Below are 23,177 nucleotides of genomic sequence, written 5' to 3' on the forward strand. Positions count from 1 at the left end.
GTCATGTATCTAGCCATCAAATGCAAACTGAAGATATTCAGGCTTCTTTTACTTGCACTTTATCTTACACTTCCTGGTTTAAACTGAAAAGCTTGTTTTGTCTTGTTCTGTCTCAAAAACCCAACCCAACCAATTGCCAAATTGGTAATCAATCAATCAAGTCACTAGTGTGTGTAGGGGAGTTAACTTACAGTTGGTCTTTGGGTTTACGGTAGCCATGTAAAAGGGCAGTCAAGGATTAAAAAAATGGTCACAGACAGCATGCATCACATAATATAACAAGATAACTGAAAGACTTGGGCTTTTACCTGGCAGGAAGGGTCTAAGGGCAAGTTGCTTTTAGGGAAATGTGGATTTAGGACCCGATCTTCGTGACCAGCACAAGCAGTAGTCCAACTGTTTGGTATTTCCCTAACCTTGAAATTGGTTTTGCGTTGTGTGTTATTTTCTTACCCAGCTGAGCAGATGGGAGGTTCATTCATATGAGGTAGCACAAACAAAATTTCCATTTCTGCACCCCTCTGCTGCCAGTCTGGTGATTTTATCAACAACAGCAAACTACAACCAAACAAGTCAGGACACTGTGTAAAATGTAAATAGAAACAGAATGTGAGGATTTGCAAAACACTGAAACCCCATCTTTAATAGAAAATAGCGCATAAAGAACATGTAAAGTGCTGAAACTAAGAAATTTCATTGTTTTTGAAAATGATATTCTCACTTGCCAATGCCAGCAACAACTTTCAAAAAGCTTGGGACAGGATCTGCTTACCGCTCTGTTACATCACCTCTTTTTTTAACCACACTCTGCAAGCCAAGGTGAACTGATGAATGCAATTGCTGTAATTCTAATAAAAGTCAAATGCTTTCCCATTCTTGCTTGATGTATTATTTCAGTGCTCAACAGTTCAGGGTCTCCTTTGTCATATTTTACATTTCACAAGGCACCAAACATTTTCAGTGGGTGACAAGTCAGAACTGCAGGCAAGCCAGTTTAACACCTCTTCTACTAAGGAGCAATGCTGTTTTAACACGTGCAGAGAGTGGCTTGGCATTGTCTTGTTGAAATAAGCAAGGCCTTCCCTGAAAAAGATGTTGGTCCCTCTCTTCTTTGGCCCAGAGGACACAGCATCCATGATTTCCAAAACTTTTTTTTTTTTTTTTACATTTTTCTAATTTTTGATTTTACCACAAGGGACAGTTTTCCACTTCACCAGTCCATCTTAAATGAGCTCAGGACCAGAGAATGCAGCAGAGATTCTGGATCTGGTTTATATATGGTTTCCTCTTTGCATGATAGACTTTCAACTTGCATTTGTGGATGTAGCGATGAACTGTGGTCATAGACAATGGTTTTTGGAAGTGTTCCTGAGCCCATGCAGTAATGTCCACGACAGAATTGTGTCCATTTTAAATGTAGTGTCGTCTAAGGGTCTGAAGATCACGGCCATCCAAAATTGGTTTCAGCCTTGTCCCTTGTGCACAGACATTTCTCCACATTCACTTAAATACCTTAATTTTTTGCAATTTTACGTTAAGAAACATTATTCTAAAACTGTTGCACTATTTGTGAGTGTAGTCTGTCACAGAGTGGTGAACCCTTCCCCATCTTTACATCAGAAAGACCCAGCCTCTCTGGGATGCTCTTTTTATACCCATGTTACCAACCTGTTACTAGTTAACCTAATTCATTATGAGATGTTTCACCAAGTCTTTTCTTTTAGATTTCACATTTTTCCATTCTTTTGTAGTTGTTTTTTACTCAGTTGAAATGTGTTGCTGGCATGAAATTCTAAATAAGTATACGTTTTTCCAAACAATGAAATTTTTCAGTATCAACATTTGATATGGTGTCTATCGTGTCTATTTACGTTTTACACAGTTTCCCAACTTTTTTTGGAAACAGGGTTGTAATTACTTGAAGCAAATGGGCAGCAATATAAGTAATAATTAATATGTAAAGAAACTATTTTAATTGAACACTCTTCAATGGGCAGCTTAATTAGGCATAAGAAAATCCAAATTTATGGTGTCTTATGCAGGGACATTGCTGTAAAACAGGCTGCATTTATCGTTAAATAATAGGAGTAATTTTTATCTAAGATCTGAGATGGGACCAAACTACACATCCACTGTGTTTACTTTGATTAAATCACATGTAAATCATGCACAAAGCTTTACAAACAGGGCCCTTAGCGCTTTTGGAGCTTAAACTACCCTGTCAGAAAAGTCAGGATATCTTGGCCTATGCTGCTACGTTTTTTGACAATTCTTTTTGCCTGGTGGGAGTCGCGCAACTTGATGGAAATGCAACACTACATCACTGGATTGCTCCTTTAAAGCAGTTGCAAATAACATTTGCTGTTAGATTATTTATACTTAAGTAATTACTTGCTCCAAATGGTCAAACTTTTACCTTGCACACAAATGTTTTCAAGAATAACTGAACCTTTTCAGGTTAACTATGATTTTATTTGAAATCGAAATCACAACTATGCACATAAGCAAAAATGCCTTAATATAACTTGAATCACAGTAGTATAAAGAAGATATTGTTTATTGCAGACTGTTTAGCAGAATTATTTTGAACGGAAATTAACAAAAAACAAAAAAGATGGGAAAACGTTGTGAAAAGAGAATAGAAGGATATAATAAGGGTTTTCCAGAAGCAGTGAAGCCATTCCTGCCTCTTTGATCATGGGCCTGGCCATCAGGGTCCGCCTGCGCCAGAAAAACTACACACACGCACGGACGCATTATTACTAAATAGGAGAGTAAAGTCGACAAAGTTAACATCACAATAATTTGTACAGGGTTCTACTGCTAGAAGGTGTTAGGGTCCATATCATGATATGAACTGATGCAGCTCTAAATTGGTTTCCACAGCATCTGCTGCATTTTCTATAATTAGTGTCAACATGTTATTTGTTCCTCACCAGTCTTTGTTGTCTGAGGTCTGTCAGATGGTCACTTCCAAAGTGAGCACATGCACCCAAAACCAAGCTTGCTGTTATATATTTTCTTGGTTCCTCAGTATGATTATCAACAAGCTTCAGTGTTGTTTCAGTGTGAATTATTACATCTTAATATCATTATTCATATAAAAACAAATGCTAGTGGAGAATTGCAATACTATTGGCCATATCTTAATGGGGGCTACCTGGGTACACTTTTAGGTTCAAGTTACATTGAGTTTAAAAGGTTTGGAGGCTTACGTGGTCTCCAGTCCCAGCCAAGTGGATACATACTGGTCTGTTCTTCTGCCACCTCTTGGGAATTATAAACTGGAATCTGAAACAACACATACTGTGATCACTCAGTTGGATACCACAGCACCCAAATGCATTATCATTAATCACCTGTAACTTATTTGGTTGTGTGAAACTCAATAAACAAAGCTAGATGTAGCTGCAGTAAGCGATTTCTGATCTTATTGTGGCATTGCATTTGCAAAATAAAAATAAGAATAGATCACCTGCGACAAATTCTGTTATTATGAAAAGAACCATGAAAAAAAATCATTATAATAAGCTGTGTTTTAAACAATTATTGAACACTTTCACAATGTTATGGTAATGTTTTATTATCTATTCATAAAGAGTCATAGTCATATAAACCAATACTGATAACCGATAACTTTCAGCTCCTAAAGGCCGATACCAATAACCTATAACACACACACATGACATCAATACTACTAACAAAACCAAAAACAGTTTTGACTCTTTAAATGAAGAGATATTTATTTTTTCCAATGAAAAACTATTGGTAAGCCTCTCAAACATTTTCTCAAATAAGGTGCATTACTTACTGATAAAAAAAATAAAGGCCCCTTGAACTGATGCAAATACATGCATCAGGATTACAAACTCAAAAGTGCATTCCAGAAGTTTACAAAACTAAATATACATAGAAAATTAATGCACTGGCACAAGTTAGATTCAAACATTTCTATGTAAACAAACTGAAAAAGTGCACTCCTCAATGACAATAAAAAATAATGCGCAGTGCATAACATACTGACACAGGTTAGACTTATCTATGTAAATAAAATGAAAACGGGCAGTCCATAGTAAGTCAAGCGCCATCACGTCCATGATTAAATCTTCAATAACCTCAGCCCGTGGGTCATCTTTGGCAAATTTCTTGGGTTTTTGAAAGCCTCGCCAATGTGTGTAAGTCCCGGTGGCTTCTTTGAGGCTGGCTTGCTAACGTTAGCGTCTTTAGCAGGCCAGGCAAACTCATATGCTTTCCAAACTCCGCCAAAGCAGTTGTTATGTGTTAGGTGGCTGACCAGGTTTGAAGTATTAAAGCTAGTGCAATTTCTCCCTCCTCATGGAACTCGCTTGGAATATTTGTTACGAATAAACAGCGAACTGTCTTCTTCATAAACTTTGAAGAAGTCTGAACTCTGTTTTCACAAGCACACTGTGCTGCATGCTGCATTCAATGAGTAAAAATTCCCCCGTTCCCTTATTTGCTAGTTGTTCTTTCGGCCTATTTAAGTTCATGTTTCTATTTTTTATGTGTAACGTGGAAAAATACTGCCAATATAAATTCAAGTCAGCAACTACCAAAATTATGACTGAGTTAATGAGCTGTTTTCTAGCATTCTTGATTTTTCCCAGTGAGAAGAGTTTTTTTGATTATCACTTGAACGCAGCATTCACTGCAGGCCATTCGGGTCTCATACTGGGAGCGAGGCACTGCCGTGCTGACAAAAATATATAAGTTATCGGGGCTATTCGTCATGATATCGGATTTATCGGAATGACATCATAATTTCCCGTTATTGGCCCGATAACTATCAGCCCGATAGCTATCGTGCACGCCTAATTTTATCACATCTCATTTTTTAATTCCATATGGAACTCTTCGGTGGTCCATACTGTTCTACCAAGATGCCTTAACTGATCTAGTCAACTGGTCTCACCTTGTCTGTAACAACCAACTTCCTCGAATCTGCCCCGTCCCTTTCTCCACCTCTACACCACCATCCACCCACTTTGCACGTTAGACACGGAATTTATTAATTCATGAATTTGTTTCCTTGGACTCCTTTCAATGTGTTTCAATGTGTCGATTCCTCACTTGAAATTATTCCAGTTGAAGTTTCTTTCTTTTTGGATTAAAATAACAATGTTGTTAATAGGTATTCTTCTGTATTCATCTGTTGCAACTTGCTGTTCAGGTTTTGTAATTGCCATTTTCCTAAACTTATATTTCACCAGAGAGAGACCTATCTTTTTACAGCTTCCAGAGATCATAGGGCTCATATCGGCAGCTGTGACATCATCATATTAGCAGTAGAAGTAGAGGACAACATCATATTCTGTACCTGGCTTTGACAGCCTCTGGTGGCAGGATTCCAGGAACTAAGTGCTCCAGAGGAGAGATGAAGAACCCATTGTGGATTTGACAGTCAGTGTGCTCCTCTGTCTGGAAACACACACACACGAACAAACATACATATCTGTGAGAGCACAAAAAAATTCTAAGAGTGAGCAGTGAAGAAAGAACAGATGGAGTACCTTGTTTATGTGAACTGGATAGTCCTTAGGCACCAGAGACTTGCACTTCTCTCTGTCCCCAATGATCTTTCGGAAAGCAAATATCCTGCAAAACACACACAAGAGAGAACATATCAGATCAGCATCAGTACAGATCCATCCATCCATCCATCCATCCATTCATCCATTCATCCATCCATCCATCCATCCATCCATCCATCCACTGAGGCCTAAACAGAATCCGAACTGGCCAGACTATATCTAAAAGCTATACCATGATTAACGGCCATAATTTGTTTGATAATGATCAACATCATTTTTAAGACATAGGTACATGGTATTTAATTTATCATGCTGGCTCACTTGTGATTTGTTTGTCTGATCAATACAGTAGGATTATACAGTACACCCTGGCTCTATGGGTGCTAATGGGAAAACCTAAAACTTGGTGCCACAGATTACAGCAGTGAACATCCAGGGTTTGGACATTAAGATCACGGGGAGTACAGATATCTGGGTGTTCACCTCAACAACAAACTGGACTGGACTAACTCTAGCATTACTCAACATAGCACTGTGTTGATGTTGTTCAACATCACAGACCTACTACTTCTACTGCTGTTATGTATGTTAACAGTCGCTCATATCCATTACATCTATGCAAATAACATCCATGGCCACATAGAATTGTTGACCAATTCAGTAAGACCTGAACCATTGAAGAACAGAGAGACTGGCCCAGTGTCTGTCCCTAAATTCTGTCCAGAAGAATATTATAAACTACAGTATTGCAGCAATGAAACCCCATGTAATGATCTAAGGTATGATCACAGCTATGAGTTGGTTCATTAACATGTTGTATGAAGCTCAGATCTTCCAATTGATTCAAAAAGTCAGAAGCCTTCTTGTCCATTACTGTCATTGTGTAAATTAAAGTCATTCATAGGGCTGTCAAAATTACCCAAAAAATTAGTCTGATTATTCCTTCTTAAAAAAAAAAAAAAAAACACCCAGAGGTGTTCATCTGTTTTTGCACATTATATCCATGAGGTGGCACACCAACACCAGAGACATACTTGTATATTATTTCGACATCAAAAATGTCCATAACGTCCAACATTATGTTTATTATTCCCTTGTATCAGTTTTATCGACATTTTATTTTCAATTAATGAAAGTGACATTGTGTGTAGAGTTTCCAGTTGGTGCTGGTCCACATGTCCTGGAAGATTTCAATGTCCCGGAAGATTTCAATGTCCCAGACAAATAGGAGAATTTTTTCTTGTTTTTGTGTCTATGTGACCAATAAAGACAAGTACTTTATAATTTTTTCAGTATATAACAAGAGCACTGCAGCCAGCAGCCACAAAACGAGCTGCATATCATTCCTCTAGGCGTTTTTGCACTGTCAGTGTGCATTGATTGAAAATGCTTATTTTTGCCACTGACAAGTTCAAACTGTTATTCTTAGTGTCTGCAACATTATGCAAAGGATCCCTTAAAAGTGAAACTCCAGAGCAGAAGTGAGATCCATTTTGTTTAGCCAGAAACAGTAGTAATAGGGCTCTCGCCAAAATCACCAGACAGCAGTAATTTTATAGTCATGAAACACTTAATTCAAACTCAACAGAAACAAAATAAAACTCACCAAAATCTTCTTGGCTCGATAGCTGGAACACTGCTCTACCTCCTGAACCACAGCTGCTCAGGACTATGTTAGTCTGATGTCAGCTTTGTTTGTTGGCTGTTTGTGATTACTGCTACTACTTTCACTTCTGTTACCTTACTACTGGTTGTCATTTATAGCCCTCCAGTGAAGCAGAGTGGGATCATGGGACTTGTTGTCTTCACTGATTAACAACATGGATAAGTAATGTCATGACCTGGTTGATTTTGTTTGGTCATTTCCTGTTTTATGTTGAAGGTTCATCTCATGTGTCATCTTTTGCTTTACTTCCTGTGTTTTCCCACACTAGTGATTGTTTGATTTGTTTCGCTTGTGTCTAATTAGTTATCCTCCCCTGTGTATTTAAGTCTGTGTTTTCCCTTCAGTCTTTGTCAGCTCATTGTCATTCCTTGTGTGCCTACCTGTCTGTGTGAGTGTACTCCAGTCATTTGTGATTCTGGACCTTGCTTAATTTCTCATTTTTTGGACTCAGGCTCCTGTGTTGGATTTTTGTTGCTTCTTGGGACTTTTGACTTTGGTTTAGATTCTCGCCTGCCTACCTGCTTGTAAGTCTTTGTTTCGTCATCTAAGTTGATAAATTTGTTGAATTGCACCTGCCCTACCGTGTGGCTGCATTTGGGTTCTATCCCTGTCTGCCTGTGACGCCAACTGTGACAATATAAAATACATAACACAGGTCTAGTATTTTTATATACATTAATGTGGAAATATTAAATATTATGTATTTAAGTACAAATTTTACTTTTAACAGTTTAATGAACATTGGCTCTGGAGGAGGCCACAGACCAAACCTAGGACATTCTGAGGAAACTACATTTCCCAGCCTTACAAGGACCACTTGGAGACCCTCTAGGAAGAGGTGGAGGAGGCTGCTCAGCATCCTCCTTTCTTATTTTCTGAATATGGTGACATGCTACACTCATATATATATATATATATATATAGCTATATTCTGTTGTTGTGTTCTATTTTTCATACCTCTTGAGGTCTTCAGGCTTCCCCCATCCCCCAATGAAGAGTTTGGTGAGGAGCAGCCTTCTGTAAAATACATCCAGTCTGCTCACACCCATGGACCAGCACCTGGCATCTAGACAGAGAGACATGTCATTCAGACTGTGCAATAAATATTTTCTCAAGCATAAAGTAGCACTGAAGTTGAAAGAAGTCAGACTTTCATATGCCCTTTTGTGGAAAGTGTACGCTACCTGCCTGACAAAAAGCTGAACCAAACAAGTGGCCAGCAAAGAACACTGAGCGACAAGAAGCTGGAGAGGTACTTTAGTCAGAGTTGGTAGACCCAACCATAGCTAAAGAGAAAAAAAAATGCTGGATTCATCAGGTGGCCAGAAACCCCACTGTAATTTTTAGCTTTCTTCATTTCATATAAGTTTGAACACAGAGATATGATCTATGTTGTCCAGACACATTGTTACCGTTTCATGTTTGGCTTAGTTTGTTCGAATTGCTTAAATCTGTATGTGTATTATGCGTGATCGTTGCCATCTTATAAGATTTTCTGAAATTCAGGTGCCAGTAGATGTACACAATATCATGTTAAATATCCTCAATTAAATTAAATAAAGATTTTGTAGTGAATTTTATAACAGTATAATACAGCTACTGCAGTCTTACGTTTCAGTATGTGCACAACATACTGATGAGATTACAAAAATACTATTTCAATAGCTGTCAAAGGTATCACAATGGTAGGATGAACACACTCTCCCTCCCTATTCACTATTTTCTTCAAACTGCTACAGCCATTCATCAGAATGCCCACATAAACGAATCCAAACACACAATGCACATCATAAGATTAGTCTCTATGCAGACAATATATTACTGTTCCTTCAAAACTTTCACTCATCACTACAAGAATCAATTAAACTTATTGAAGCATATTCCAAAATTTCTGACTACTCCATTAACTGGAACAAATCTTGCATTCTTCTGTTACATAGTAACAGCTGGGATGTTGCAGCCCACAGACTATGTCAGGAGCAATCAATTACTGTATAATCTGCAATTTAGATCACCCATTCAAACAAACAAATCACAGCTGGGATTGAGGATGAAATTTTCAGTAGAAAATCTGTTCAAATTGCACACAAGACAGCCTGGATGCCTATATTCATGCCACCTGGCAATGCGCACACGCTAACGTTATACATTTCTGGAATGAAATCAGTCACTATCTGTCTGTCTGGGCTGTCACATCCCATTATGCCCTTCACTGTGTTTACTAGGAGACAAAGCAACAATCAACCTGATCAATCCAAACAGTAGACTACTCCTTATAACCCTAACTATCGCCAAGAAAACTATCCTCATGAACGTTTTATTACCATTGTTGTTGTATCTGTATTTTTTATTAAATGATAAACATAAATCCACAACTTTCCAACACTGATGAACTTACCTAACGCTAACTACAATAAACCTATTACCTCCTGTTACTTATTTTTCTTTGCACATCTGTTGTGAACAATTGTAACATACTTATTTGTTATATTATACCACCCATGTTTTATTTTTATTTTTTTAGTTATTCATTTATACTTTCGTAGTTGCCTCTTCGGACACTCACATTCTTTCTATTTATTTCATTATTTCTTAGTTGTTTATTTGTATATTAATTAATCAATTTATTGATTTTTTTCCTCTCCCTCTCTTCTACTCCTCTGCCACCACAACATTATTGAAGGTACACAACAAACCAATCAACCAACTGAGTTCAATTAACTAACCCTGTATGTATTCACTGTTACAGTTCTTGTCTTCCTCATGTCGCTTTGTACATTTTTGCTAGGTATGCCCCATGAAATTTAGTTCTAAACTTAAAATAGTTCAAAATGAGTAAGAACCCAGAGTATTTCTAAGGTCAATTCTATTATTGGTACTTGAAGAAACCAGCAAGAGAGCTTAGCAGAGTGAAAATGTAGAGTCATGTTCTCATTTGTATTGTCATGACTTAATGCCATCTTCTACAGATGCATGTTTGGTTGCTGGTTAGCCTGTTGAATTTGGCATTGGCATGTTCCATTGTTAATGTGGCTAGTAGCATCTATTGTATACCCAAGCCACTATAGCAAGGGGACTATATGGATATAATAATCGAACCTTAAAATAAAATTGAAATTACAATGGAATCCCTATTAATGTGGTTCTTGGAGGTGGTGTGGTCAGATGATAAAGTTGCATCCACGATACTGGCATGGATGGAGAAGGGTGGGCAGAGAGGAGTACAGGAGGCTGTATGGAGCAACAAGCCCTGGGGCAGGAGGAGTGGGAGGCCAGACCAGTGGAGAGATCAGTGGTGGTGGTGAGCTGTGGGACCCATGTGATGGCAGGGGAGCCAGGATTTGCCAACCAGAGGAGTGAATCGATTTTTCCAGCTGTATGGTAAAGTTAGCAGGTGTATGAGAACCATGGATTATCGGAGAGGTGTATACAGTGGTATATCACAGGCAGTCACACTGGTTAGATGAACCAGAGGCAGAAAGCAGTGAAGAACTTATTGAAAAACGTATTGTGCAAGATGGTTCCATTGTTTACATTGTAGTAGCCACTGAAGTCAGGCATACAGCCATTATAAAATAAGATGCTGTAGTCAATATTGAGGGACTGGAAAACAGAAGAGATAAATGGTGTAATTATTAATTATCATTACTAAAATGTCATAATAAGTTATCTATATTGTTACATAATAAAATAAAAAAAAATAAATAAAAGTAAAGTTCGTACATTAAAAAAAGAACCCAACCAAACTAAGTTATCAATACTATGAGCAGAAACTCAACTAAAAGATTCTGACTGTTAAAAGATCAATGGAGTCAGAACAAACAGTGCCACACTATGGCCTGTGAGGACTGTGTGCTACTCAGACTGTCAGGCTGTGCTCAGGCACTCTAGAGTTCTTCCTTGCCGCGAGCTGGCAGGGAATCCATCTCTCAGGACTGATGTCATTGCCTTGCCACATCGCTTGCCTACTCAGACACACCATCTGGTGACCTCAAAGCAGTGCTACGAAACAGATCGAGCACACTCTGCGCATGAGAACTCACAGCTGTCATCTCCTCAACCCCTCTTCTCCCGATCACATTGACAGTGGGGGATTCCATAATCAGGAACATCTGTTTCTTCAACACGCAACACCACTCACTGCATCCCTGAGGCCTCGGCCCCTAATATCCTGGATTAGCTCCCGGGGCTGGTGTGCTCAGTTGTCAACCAAACAAGTAATACTTCAAGGGGGTCAAATAATACAGCTTGTCTGCAGTCTGAGCTGACCAAAAATAATTTGAATGATCTTTTGAACTTTTAAGTAGTTGTAGAAAGTCTTGTTTTTACTCTCAGTCCTATTCCCACACTGGCCCAAGGAGCAGGGCGTTTCAGCACAAACCTCCATACTTACTCACAATAGGTTTAATTGGCAATTTTAATATGTTTCTTCCTCATCAAGACAGACAGAGTCCAGCCCAACAAGCTCAGTTGCCAAATGCTAGCAGCTAACCTGCAAAATGTTGTGCTGTCCTCTCGACATGACCTACTGTTCACACTCCACACACACTCCTCTCCAGTCTCAGGCTACTAAGACCAGCGCTAGCCTCCTCTACTGTCCCCCCATGGAGTTTACACCTTTACCACTTCATCTCCCTGCAGACTATTTACTTCCTATCCAACTGCACACTTTAAAGGTTTAACAAAAACAAAAATCATATTTACATAAAATAGGCCGCTGTCCTATCACCAGTCATAACATGTAAGCAGGCACTTTCAAATATGAGGTCTGAAGTCTAAATAAGTTAATCTCCTCCACTCTCCTAGACTACCAATTCCTTACTGAAACTTGGTTGGTGTCTGGTGAATACAGACAGCCCCTAGAATTATGTCTCACCAATTGTGAGTTCTTAGCTCATCCCGGCTTGGTGATCATGGAGGAGGTATCGCTGTCATTTTTTTAACAAATGCCACAGAAATACTCTCATTGTTACTAATATCTAAACCAGTTTTGAGGTTTTATGTTTTAAAAGAGCTAATACAAATCCCATCCCATGTGTAACTATGTACCATCCTCCCAAAAAATGCCATCTTTCAAACACAGCACAGAATCTGCCCTTCTCAAAGTCTCAAATGGCCTATTGCTGTCTTTAGACTGTGGTAAATGTGGCATTTTCATTCTTTTAGACATCTTTGCTTTGGATACAGTTGAATATGGTATTTTATTTAACTGTTTCATTAAATAGTCTTAAGGCCCAGGTTGGCATCCGGGGTATTGTCCTCAAGTGGTTTGCCTCCTACTATGACCTAAAATTTACATCACTGTGTTTTGGGGTTTTTTTGTTTACTTTTTACAGTGATGGTATATATTACAAAATACTGTCTGTATTGTATCACAAAAATGAAAGGGATACTCCACTCAAAACATTATTCTACATCTTTTCACTTTTAACATTGTAAGGCATCACATCTTAGGAGAGAAAAAGACATTTAAAAAACAGATGTGTTTTTAAACAAGGGTTAGGCTTAGACATCTCAACAGCATCTATAATCCAATTTCCGTTATATGAGTACATATCTATCAAGTATGCTTACAGACGGCAGGAACAGACACCATGGGAAAGCTACTTGGAAGTATAGTGAGCTTAGCTACCAGTTACTCAGCATTAAATGAAACTTCACTACACTGAAGTTTCTCAGAGAAAAGTAGCAAGCTAAGCTACTACATCAAGTTCTTTTTTTTTTAACACCGAACCAACTTCATTCCAAGTCAATGCTATTTCAGTGATTTTCAATAAAACTGTCAGTCAAACAGATGCTCTCTGCTCTTACAACTCCAAAACAAAGACAAACAAACATGCTCATCATAATAACAAAAAGCCCATCTCTCTCTCTCTCTCTCTCTCTCTCTCTCTCTGTATGTGTGGGTGTGGGTGTCTGTGTGTACATTGTGGTTTCACGCGCTTTCATGCAAATTGTCCTCAGAACTAACCTACAATGTAGAAAATAATAAAAACAAAGAAAAACCTTTGAATGAGAAGATGTGTCCAAATTTCTGACTGGAAATCTATGACATTTAATATGACATAAAATGGTAATTTGGCATTTTAATAAATTAATTAATAAAACATATTAAATATTTAAGTAACTCACTTTGATGACAGTTGTTGTGCAACTGAAACTACATTTTAAGAGATATTAGCAGGGTTTCATTTTCTTTCTGCAGGGTTATAAATGTCACTGAACAGTCTCTTGCACGCCCAACAGGGAGAACCACCAATCACGCATCAACATCTCCCTTAGTCTGACAACATGCACTGATAGTATCTAATGTTTAGCAGTGATCAAGGTGTGAACAGAACGAAGAACAATTGAACAGCAGTAAAAGTGCAGAAACACACATATAATGACACTTTTGCATTAATCTATTGCCCCAGTGCATTTTGGGAAGCGTGGCTGCAGTCACGTGATGAGCACTCAGCCAATCGTAATAATACTGATCATAGTTTGAACTCTTCAGTCATTTGCTATTACTTCAAAATAAGACAGCAGTTATCCAAAAGCATTCCATGCAGGGTTAACAAATCAATCCTCAAACTGCTTCAAAGAACCGAATAACCTGGATGAGAATAAACCAGATTATTTTAGAGTGATAACAGCATGTTAGCCTTAGTTAGTTAGTTAAAACACATTTGAAGGACAGGCCCCACTGTCCGAAGTTCAACTTAGCTGGTTAGCTAATTTAGCCTTGATCATTTATTACGGATGGTATCAGACGACGAAACAGACAGACAATTTACAGAAACAGTAACGTTACACTACCTCAAAATGTACACGAGGGCTGTTTTCCTTGTTGCGGACTCCTTCGCACAGCTAGCTAACAGCGACCGTCCTCGGAGGGCGAGTGATTGAACCGTTTGTCAAGTTACTGATTCACATCGTGTGAATGTACTTCCGGCCACATCATTCAAAATAAACCTGCACCAAATAGATCGACTCATATCGTCATAAACTTTCACTCAAGGCTTACTGGTCATGTCAATATTAGAAGTATTTATCATAATATGAGCTACAAAGTTGTAAATGGAAACAGCTTTTAGGAGCAGTTTATGAAAAGCCAGTCAATGTTTTTGCTTGTTGTTAGAACAAATTGTACAAAAGGTCCTTACACATCATATTCCTTTCCTCTGCATTTCAATATTAAGATGCAGTTCAATTTATAAATTCAGCCTTTTATTCAGCATCAGTGAAGTCCAAGATGACTGTTGGCCGTTAAGGTCTTGCTCATAGTTGGCGTTCCAGTTCATACCAAAGCTGTTGGATGTGGTTGAGGTCAGGGCTCTCAGCAGGCCAGTCATGTTCTTCCACATGAACTGGGAAAACTATTTCTTCATGGAGCAGGCTTTGTGCATAGGGACACTGTCAGACTCAAATAGTTGACAACTGGAAGCTCAGTGGACCTGTAGAAAACCGGAGTTATTGAATCATAATGAGTAACTCATTCTCTCATTCAATCTTCAATTATTTCCTAATGTAAAACAGACCTTTTAGAAACATTAAAACGTACATTTAACATCATCAGACAGCATTACTTACTCAGACCAACTGTTGTCTATTATAGATCTGATTTTAAGAGTTCCCAATTATTGTAAAATTTTGAAGTTGACTGTGTTCCACTTAAAGCCAATTAAGTGATTTAAGTATTTCCATTTAGCTACAAATATCTGGGCATCCAGGAATTGATATGATTACAGATAACCAGCTTGTTTACATGACTGAGATTATCAGAACTGTACAACTGTCTGTCACCTGCAGAATGTATATTTTGTTTGCAAATTTCTCTTTGGAGATGAATAAAGTATCTATCTATCTATCTTTATAATGTTGCCGAGTGGGAGCATGTACAAATTAAAAAGCAGATCAACTTCATAAAGTGTATTTTTCAACACACACACACAAAACAGAAACTACTGACAGAAACAGAGATGCTCCTTTATGTGGGAAAAAGTCTTCTAGCATTTTTGATAAGGAAGAACATGTTCAGTAATTGAATTTCGTAAGTAGTTAAAAACTGTTGTTTCTTCAGTAATGCAGCTTCATGGCTCTCATCTTGAAATAATGACACGTGTTAGACTTTCCCAAGACAACAATTTAATGTTAACTGCACTATTGACGTATCACTCTTCTCCGATTGAAACTTAGTGACATGAAAATAGTGTCCAAGTTCTAAACCTGAGTCATTGTATCTCATGTCACATGCTAAATGCGTGTAAAAAAAAAAAAATAAAGATTTATTTGACCACTTTCTGTATCAAAATCCATGTGCTCTTTTCTTGTAAATGTAGAAATTGTTTTGATAATCATCATGGAGGTCAGGATCAATGACATAATTTTATCTAATCAAATGTGATTTGGGGTGACTAGCTAACTGTGAAGGAAAATGTTGTATTTGGATTACTCATGAAGACAACCCCCTTACCTGACCATATAGAACCTCTCTTAACATTTCCAAAGAATGCTTGGTTGTGGTTGTTTTCCTCTATTGTACCCATATGATCCTCCTCCTGATCTACAACAACAGTGAGGAGGGTATGTGTCGTGCGCAATAGTCCCCCGCTTTATTCCCTTAACCACACCCACATTTGAACAATCCAATCACATCTGTAGGATTCAAATTCTTATTGTAAGTAAACCCGGCAACATATTCGCCTTCATTCTGACAGATGTTACATAACTGAAGGTAAAGATGCTCTAACTTCCATGTCACATGTGACTTTAAATGTTTCCTCTAAGAAAAATCATTAATCATAGAGTCATTCCTTGGCCTCATGAGAATGTAGGCGTCTCAGAACAGAACACACACATCCTGCTACTGTTATTGACTACACAGATTCTTACCATCTCTGTGAACAGATATTCTGGACTTATTGTTTATCATTCTATTTATTTTCAAATGACAGTGTTAGGGGTACACACACACACTAGAGAGCAGACACACTGAATAGAGCCCAGCCATGATGCCAATTGTAGAATTTTACTGAAGCTCAGTCAAAAACATGGTTGTGCTTCCAGAGGATTGTTGAGTCCCACCTTGTAAATGACTGACAACAGAAAATGTAATCAGCTGTAGTGTCTATCTGCAGAAAAACCAAACAATTAACTCAACAGGTGCGTTAGTGATGCTGTGGTGTTTCTTGGTGTGGTGACCTTCAAATAACAATGGTTTTAAGGATCGGAATTATGAAGAACGTCCACTTCCAGGACTGATTAGAATTGAAATGAAGACAGAGCCAGGTATGTTTGGACACACTATGTTGGGATCTGTTATCCCATGTTATGGCGGTTTCCATAACCTTTGCGATGAGTGTCTTTCCATTCATCCCAGTTTCTGGCTCTCAGTAGAGACTCATCATTATTTTCAGCCTGTTTTTCTTTTTCTTCTTCTTCCCTTTCATTTGCCTCAGTGTCCTCTTCCATGGCAATCTTCCTCGGTAACCCCTGGTCAGGCAAGGCTCCATGTTTCCTGTGCTGTTCATACCAGTCATCTACTGTCATGGTGGGAAGGCTTGGGTAACCAGCCCCAAACACCTGAGCCTGTGGATGAAGCCAACACAGTGTATCAAACAGTGGCACAACATGTTAAGGAAACTCGTTAGGGCTGTGCCAAATAGCTCTAAGCTTTGAAGCTTTATTCATAACACTGACATTCAAATTCTAAATTCTATATTTCACAGGCCTCCCAAAAAAGAGACCAGTTCATTCAGAACTCTGCAGCTCAGCTATTAACCAGTATTGAAGGTTTCCAGCAACTGCAGAAAGAAAATTGGTGATTCAGCCTTTGTCAGTTACACCCAAAGCTCTGGAACACACTGTCAGGGAAAGCAGCTCACCAAATATTCTTTAGGAAAAAGAAGAAAGGTAAAAACGTGTCTCTTCACTTTAGCCTTTAACTAGCTTTGAGTTCCTAATAGTCCTGAAACCTCGCACTTATGCACTGCTGCACCTCTTTTAAATTGTATTTTACTTAATTTTATGCATCATCATTATTATTATTATCTGAGACAAATAACACATGAAATAAACCAGTCTCTTTTCTAAGGGGGTTGATACTTTTCCATTAGGCTGAAACTGATTTTTATATTTGAGATTGAAAAAAATGATAAAAATATATTTGTGTGTGTCTGGCTTTGTTTGGAGAGCAGAACACTGTGTCCAATGTAATGTATTTATTTGGCGCCTTTTTAATTGGATATAAACCTCACATTTACACAAGTATTGTCAAACAAGACTCACTTGCAGTCTAGATACAGGGTTAGTGTCAAAGAAAAACATCTTGAATATTGTATGTAAAAATCTATAAAATCTAAATATATATTGCTGCAGAGAACTGTATGAAAACATTACCATAAAAATAAACTGCCAAAAATTCTGTTCAATTATAGGTTTTACCAAGATGTCAAAGGTGAGCCTAAGGATATCACACAGTCTATTTACAAGCTGTGTAAAAGTCCAGTGTCTGTGAGAATATCACAGCACGTGATCAAGACACAGCATGTCTTGATTAACATTATTTTATCTTCAATATCAGAAACCAAATCCTATCCATACCATTAGAGCAAAGTTCAGGAGGGCAGGCATATGCAGAGCAGAGCTGCAAAGAGTCAGAACCATAGAAGAGAGACAGGAAACTGGTCTGTAATTAAATTAAAATTCCCTCATCGCTTGTTTTGATTAGCGGGGTTCAGCGGCCGGTGCCACACCAACATTTTGTTTGTTCTTAGCTCTGATGGTAATCTCAGAAGGAGTATACTCTATATGCTACTTCTGCAATCACCAGCAGCTCATTGTGCAAATTTCCTGAACTTCATACAGCTGGTTCAGTACCTGCTGGTCCCTGCACACGCTCACCTGTACGGCGTCCTTGGTGAGGATGAAGGGTTTCATGGGAGGCCTGACCGGCTGGGTTGGCTGCTTCGTAGCACCCTGCTTCAGACCATCCATCTTCTTAAGTATCTCCATCTCCTGGTCAATGCTTTCTATTTCCTCCAGACAAAGAGTGACCCATCTCTGGAGATTCAGAATGTAGAAATCTCTGCTGACTTCATCGTCGGTCTGTCCGCTGTCCACAGCTCTCCGAACAACCGACAGTCTGGTTTCCAGCTCCTTCTTCTGACGGTACCGCTCAATCTTACCTTGTCTATGTGCTGCCATGGAAATCAGGTCTGACGAGCAGGGGGCAGTCTGGAACAAAAAGCACACATCACCCTTTAGACTATCACCTCATTTATTTTCAAACTGTGCTGCAAGCGACGCTTTAACAGACACATCCAACTGTAAGTCACAGTGCTCCGTCTTTACATCCATTCACTTATGCTTAATTTGTCCTGACATACTCAGTGTTCCAGCAGTCATTTTGTCACTCAAACACACTGTCCCACCAGGAATTCTACTATTTTCTGTTCTGCACTATTCATCATTAGTCTGTGTAGCTACTGTTTGTATGAACAGAACACTTGTGTATGTCCTTCACAGTAAAAGCATCTTAAATTGATGGCAGTGATGGTGCCATTGAGTTGTACTGCACTATACTGAAAAGTGTTTCTTATATTGTGTCCATATTTATATTAATGAGGGTAGACTAAATATTACACCTCTCTATGTAACCCAATAATGTTCAACAACAGCACAAACGACAGCCTAAATCATGATAGAGTTGAATCAAGACTTCTAAAACAGTTTGAAAAAAGAAATATTATAACATTATACATTATAATGTATATGAAGGGAGGATTTACTGCAGGACTGTTCTTTAACACTTTTTTAATCCCATAATGGGGAAACAGATACACTAATGGAACAACATCACGCTGCCAAACCCCTATGTACAACCAACTAGGTTGTGCCATATATTGTACACGATTGGGACTTCGAAGTTTTGCGCAAGTCATTTGTTGGATTCCAAATTATGGGTCTGCTATGTCATATCATTCACAAAAAGACTGACATAAGCAGAGGAGGGGATGAGGCTTGAAAGACACGTTATAAGATGCAGAGAGCACAAAATCTGCAGACGGTGATGAATACCAATGGCTGCTGATTGATTTCTATTTGTTGTTATGTTGGATATTGGCCTGCAGCTGGCATCCAATAGTGTTGCTGTACATTTCATTGTGAGATGAATAAAGTCAAGGTTTTTTTTTCAACTGTATGAGCAGTACGTATCTAGTATAAATGACACGGTGTACAAGATTATCTAAATTTACTGAGATTTGTAGCCTACTACTCATTTGAACCGTAATGATGTTTTATATAGCAGGGGGTATTATGTCCCTGCTGTTAACCATCATGGACAAATAAAGAAAGTGTTTGTCTGAAAACAGTTCTTGTTAACGTTTGGATGGTGACCTGTATGCAACATTGGTGACCCTTGCTAGTCACATGCCTGCTGAAGTGGTAAACTGTTTACTTTGCTTTGTGCACCATGATAAGTCTTGTAAAATCTTTAGCGCTGGACAAGCCTTAGCCAAAGCAAACTTTGTAACGTTAGTAAGATCACTATGCTCGCAGTTAGCCATGTGACTAGCTCAGGCACCTGAAACTAACATCAATAAGAACTGTCTACAATAACTGGTGATCGTCCAGATTAATGCTGCGGCATTGGTTAGAGTCGGCGGAGAGTGGCAGGACGTGTCGTAGGTCGGGATTGGTACTGAAGTTACTGGTTACTATGAAGGATTTTGCACAAAATTACCTGCACATGATCGAACAGTATTTGAACCTTTTAAAATTGAGGTATATTACTAGTCTTACGAAACCATTGCCTGTTATGCTAGTGTAAACTTTAACTAAACCACTTAACGTTACCGTGGCTGTAGAGAATCCATTTTCTGATGCTTCGTCGGAACTTGTGTTTTCATTCGTCGACTTCGGCATTTCAAACCGCGATATGTTATACTCTTTACATCTTCTCAAGAAATCCATAAAGTACGCCTGGGCTGTTTGGACTATCTCTAGCCGCTTGTCTCGGTTTGTCTGCTTCATGGTCAGAGCTCCTAACAGAGCGGGGAGCAGCAGATATTTCAGGTCTACCGTGGCTACCTCCTCGAGCTCCTCATTGCGGCTGAACAGATCGAGCTGAGCCACCATTCTAGACGCTTCTTCCAACATACTCATCCCGCGTTTAACTCTGATCTGGATACTGGTAGATCCAAGTGGTTCGTTTGTACTGTCGACCTCCTCAAATATCTTCCACCCACGATCTAGCAAGTCTGATAATTTAGGAGGTTCTGCATCTGAACTCAATGACTGTCTAACATCGCTGTTCTTTTCACATTCCGCCATCTTGTCATTTTTTTCTGGGTTCCGTCTTCTTCGTCTTGTACTTTTTTAGGCAGCCCGAATGCTTCATGGAATATTACTGCCTCCCACAGGTCAAACATTTAAACACTTATTTACCGTATAAAATGCATAAACACCATGGATGCAAACGTAACACAGCATGTTTTCATTGCTTAAATTTTTTTATTTAATTTACCACATATGTGATTTTAATCTTTGTTTTCATTATAGCCCGCCCCTGTATTTTATTGTATTTTGGTATTTTGCATGGGCATGCTGTACATGCTGTACATTTAATGCAAAGTGATCTGTTGACACAATTTAAGTAAACTCTATCACCAAGACGGCATGATATGGAGTGGATTAGTCTTAGAAAAATGATGACAACAGAGTGGCATACAATAAAGTACAATAAAGGATTGCACATTGAAATGCAGTTGTGCCCCCCTCCATGCTACACACCTTAGACAGCATCATAAGTGCAGACAGAGCCTCCAGGTCTGAAAAGTGAAGATTCAGATTCAGAAAAACTTCATTGATCCCCAGAAGGAAATTGCTTTGTTGCAGTGCTTGTTGCTCAACACACAGTTAGAAAGAGGGATAAAGTAGTTAAAAAATAAAAAGAAAAAACTACAAAGTTACAATCTACTATAAAGATAACATAGCCATAATAATAATAATGATAGCAAAATGTGCAAATGAAAATTCAATGTGCCAAAAGTATATTGATGTGCAAATGGTAAATAAAACTAGAAAATTCCCCCTGGGAAATTTTGAAAGGGACACGGGGTGTGTTCGAGCCGACAAAATTGTCTACGTTTTAAAGTTTGAATGAAGTCTCTAGGACAAAGTATGGCCGAGCAGCGGACAATTGAAAAAGGCTGAAATTTGAGGAAATTTCCCCATTCATTTCTTATGGGAAATTTATCGCAGTTGTTTGCGTCTTACGTCGGCCTTCGATGGTCATAGCTCGAAAACCGTAAGAGATATCAAAATGTGCCGAGGGTCATTTTGAGCCGACAAAATTATCTACGTTTTAAAGTTTGAATGAAGTCTCTAGGAGAAACTATGGCGAAGCAGCGGACAATTGAAAAAGGCTGCAATTTGAGAAAACAGCAGATATCAGAGGTAGTCAGTCCCTGATTAATGAACTGGTCCCAGCTGTGTTTCTGTGGCTTTCTCCTTGTCTGTCTCTGTTGATCACCTCAGCTGTCTGTGTCTGCTTCTCTCCTCTGCTTCATGTCTCTGTTAACATGAATTAATGAACTGAATCAATAAACATGAATGGAGCTAATGCTAACAGAGCTAACAGAGCTAACACTAACGGAGCTAACAGCGCGAATACAGCTAACAGCTCTAACGCTAACAGAGCTAACTGTGCTAACTGTGCTAACAGAGCTAATAGAGCTAACGGCGTTAACAAGGGGGCGGGGGGATGGGGTTTTCATTATGCATTTGTCTGTGTGTGTGTGTTTATGTATCTGTCATTGTGTGTGACTGCGTATGTGTGTGTCTTCGTCTGTTTGTGTGTGTGTGTCTGCTTGAACTACACAAGCAGCCCAACCAGCTCCTACATGGAGATGTGTCTGGTATATGTGTGTCTGAATGTGTGTGTGTGTGTGTGTTTGTTTGTGTGCGTGTGTAACTTCTGCCCCACCTGCTGATAATTACCTCTCTACCTCTCCCACTTTTTACCTGTTCCTGTTCAGTTTTGACGTGCTTGTTTTTAATCACTTTTTAGCTGTTGGTTAGCCCTGCTTGTGTGTGCGTTTGTGTGACTACTGTCTCAACCTTTTTGGCAAAGCGCTTGGTGAAGCTGAGTTTAACTGTTTGTTGGATGGAGATTGTTTTCAAACAATGCCCTTGTTTTGACTGAGCTCGTTAAGATAATCATTCTCAGGCTTGTTGTCCTGCAGATGTGTGTGCGTGGGTTATTGACCGGTGTGTGTGTAAATGACAGTTACACCTGTTAACTGAAAAGCGGCTTTTTCGCTGTCGGTTTCTTCCGAACAACTTGCGATTGTGTCAAAACCGTAGCTGCTATCAAAAAACCGATTACACTGTGAGATGCGGACAAGTCTGGGCCAGATGTACGTGTGTTTTATGTCCAGATATTCTTTAGAAAAATGACAAAATGGTCGACTTAAAAAGACTCTGCGACTCAGAGAACAGGAGTTTGTATTGTATGCAGTGAGATTTGGGTTCGGCGAACCTCCCGAACTAAATCCTCTGGTGAGAGAACCGTACCTCGTATCAGAGTGTACTATAGATCATCGGACTCCCGAGAACTTCCTGAGTCCGACCATCTCCTCGTTTTATTCCTGACACAACAACTTTTCGTTTTATGGCGATCTAAAGACAGGAGGCATTTCTGCTTTGCTCACAAAACAGCTCTGAATTTTAACATGGGACTTAATGGGAGAACAGGAGGGCGCTGGCTGCACAAAACGTCTCACTATTTAAATTCAGTAAGTCTCTCGGCTTTTTCGAGGACATCACACGAAAGAGGACAAGTTTGTCTACAAACTGATCCCAAAATTATGCGTGTAGAGTGTAATTTGTGGCCGTAGCGACGAGAAAAAGAGAAGATTTTCAGATCGTTTTTAGACTCTGTGCCACTCTAGCACGCACTCTAGCACGAA

General features: G+C 38.9%; 2 protein-coding genes across 4 annotated transcripts in view; both read right to left on the minus strand.

Moving 5' to 3' along the window:
• abhd18 (abhydrolase domain containing 18) overlaps positions 1 to 14,124 on the minus strand; it is a 31,526-nt gene extending 17,402 nt beyond the window's left edge. For 2 of the 3 annotated variants that reach the window (XM_041943674.1, XM_041943673.1), the window contains exons 1-7: positions 14,020 to 14,124; positions 8,176 to 8,284; positions 5,532 to 5,616; positions 5,339 to 5,439; positions 3,216 to 3,291; positions 2,651 to 2,735; positions 192 to 219 (exon numbers count right to left, since the gene is read on the minus strand). In XM_041943674.1, the coding sequence (XP_041799608.1) occupies positions 192 to 219; positions 2,651 to 2,735; positions 3,216 to 3,291; positions 5,339 to 5,439; positions 5,532 to 5,616; positions 8,176 to 8,267 (467 nt within the window). In that variant the 5' untranslated portion in view covers positions 8,268 to 8,284; positions 14,020 to 14,124. Of the gene's footprint in view, positions 1 to 191; positions 220 to 2,650; positions 2,736 to 3,215; positions 3,292 to 5,338; positions 5,440 to 5,531; positions 5,617 to 7,158; positions 7,177 to 8,175; positions 8,285 to 14,019 lie in introns of those variants that run through there. The other variant, XM_041943675.1, reaches the window with a different exon arrangement.
• A 1,184-nt stretch (positions 14,125 to 15,308) lies between these two features.
• Positions 15,309 to 20,538, minus strand: igbp1 (immunoglobulin (CD79A) binding protein 1). The gene is made up of 3 exons (XM_041944385.1): positions 20,062 to 20,538; positions 18,106 to 18,438; positions 15,309 to 16,791 (listed from the first exon to the last, which is right to left on the minus strand). The coding sequence occupies exons 1-3, from the start codon at positions 20,536 to 20,538 to the stop codon at positions 16,522 to 16,524; spliced, it is 1,080 nt and encodes a 359-aa protein (XP_041800319.1). The 3' UTR covers positions 15,309 to 16,521.
• Positions 20,539 to 23,177: the final 2,639 nt, after the last annotated feature.

Source organism: Chelmon rostratus, chromosome 9 (genome assembly GCF_017976325.1).
Source record: "Chelmon rostratus isolate fCheRos1 chromosome 9, fCheRos1.pri, whole genome shotgun sequence".
Taxonomy (NCBI): Eukaryota; Metazoa; Chordata; class Actinopteri; order Chaetodontiformes; family Chaetodontidae; genus Chelmon; species Chelmon rostratus.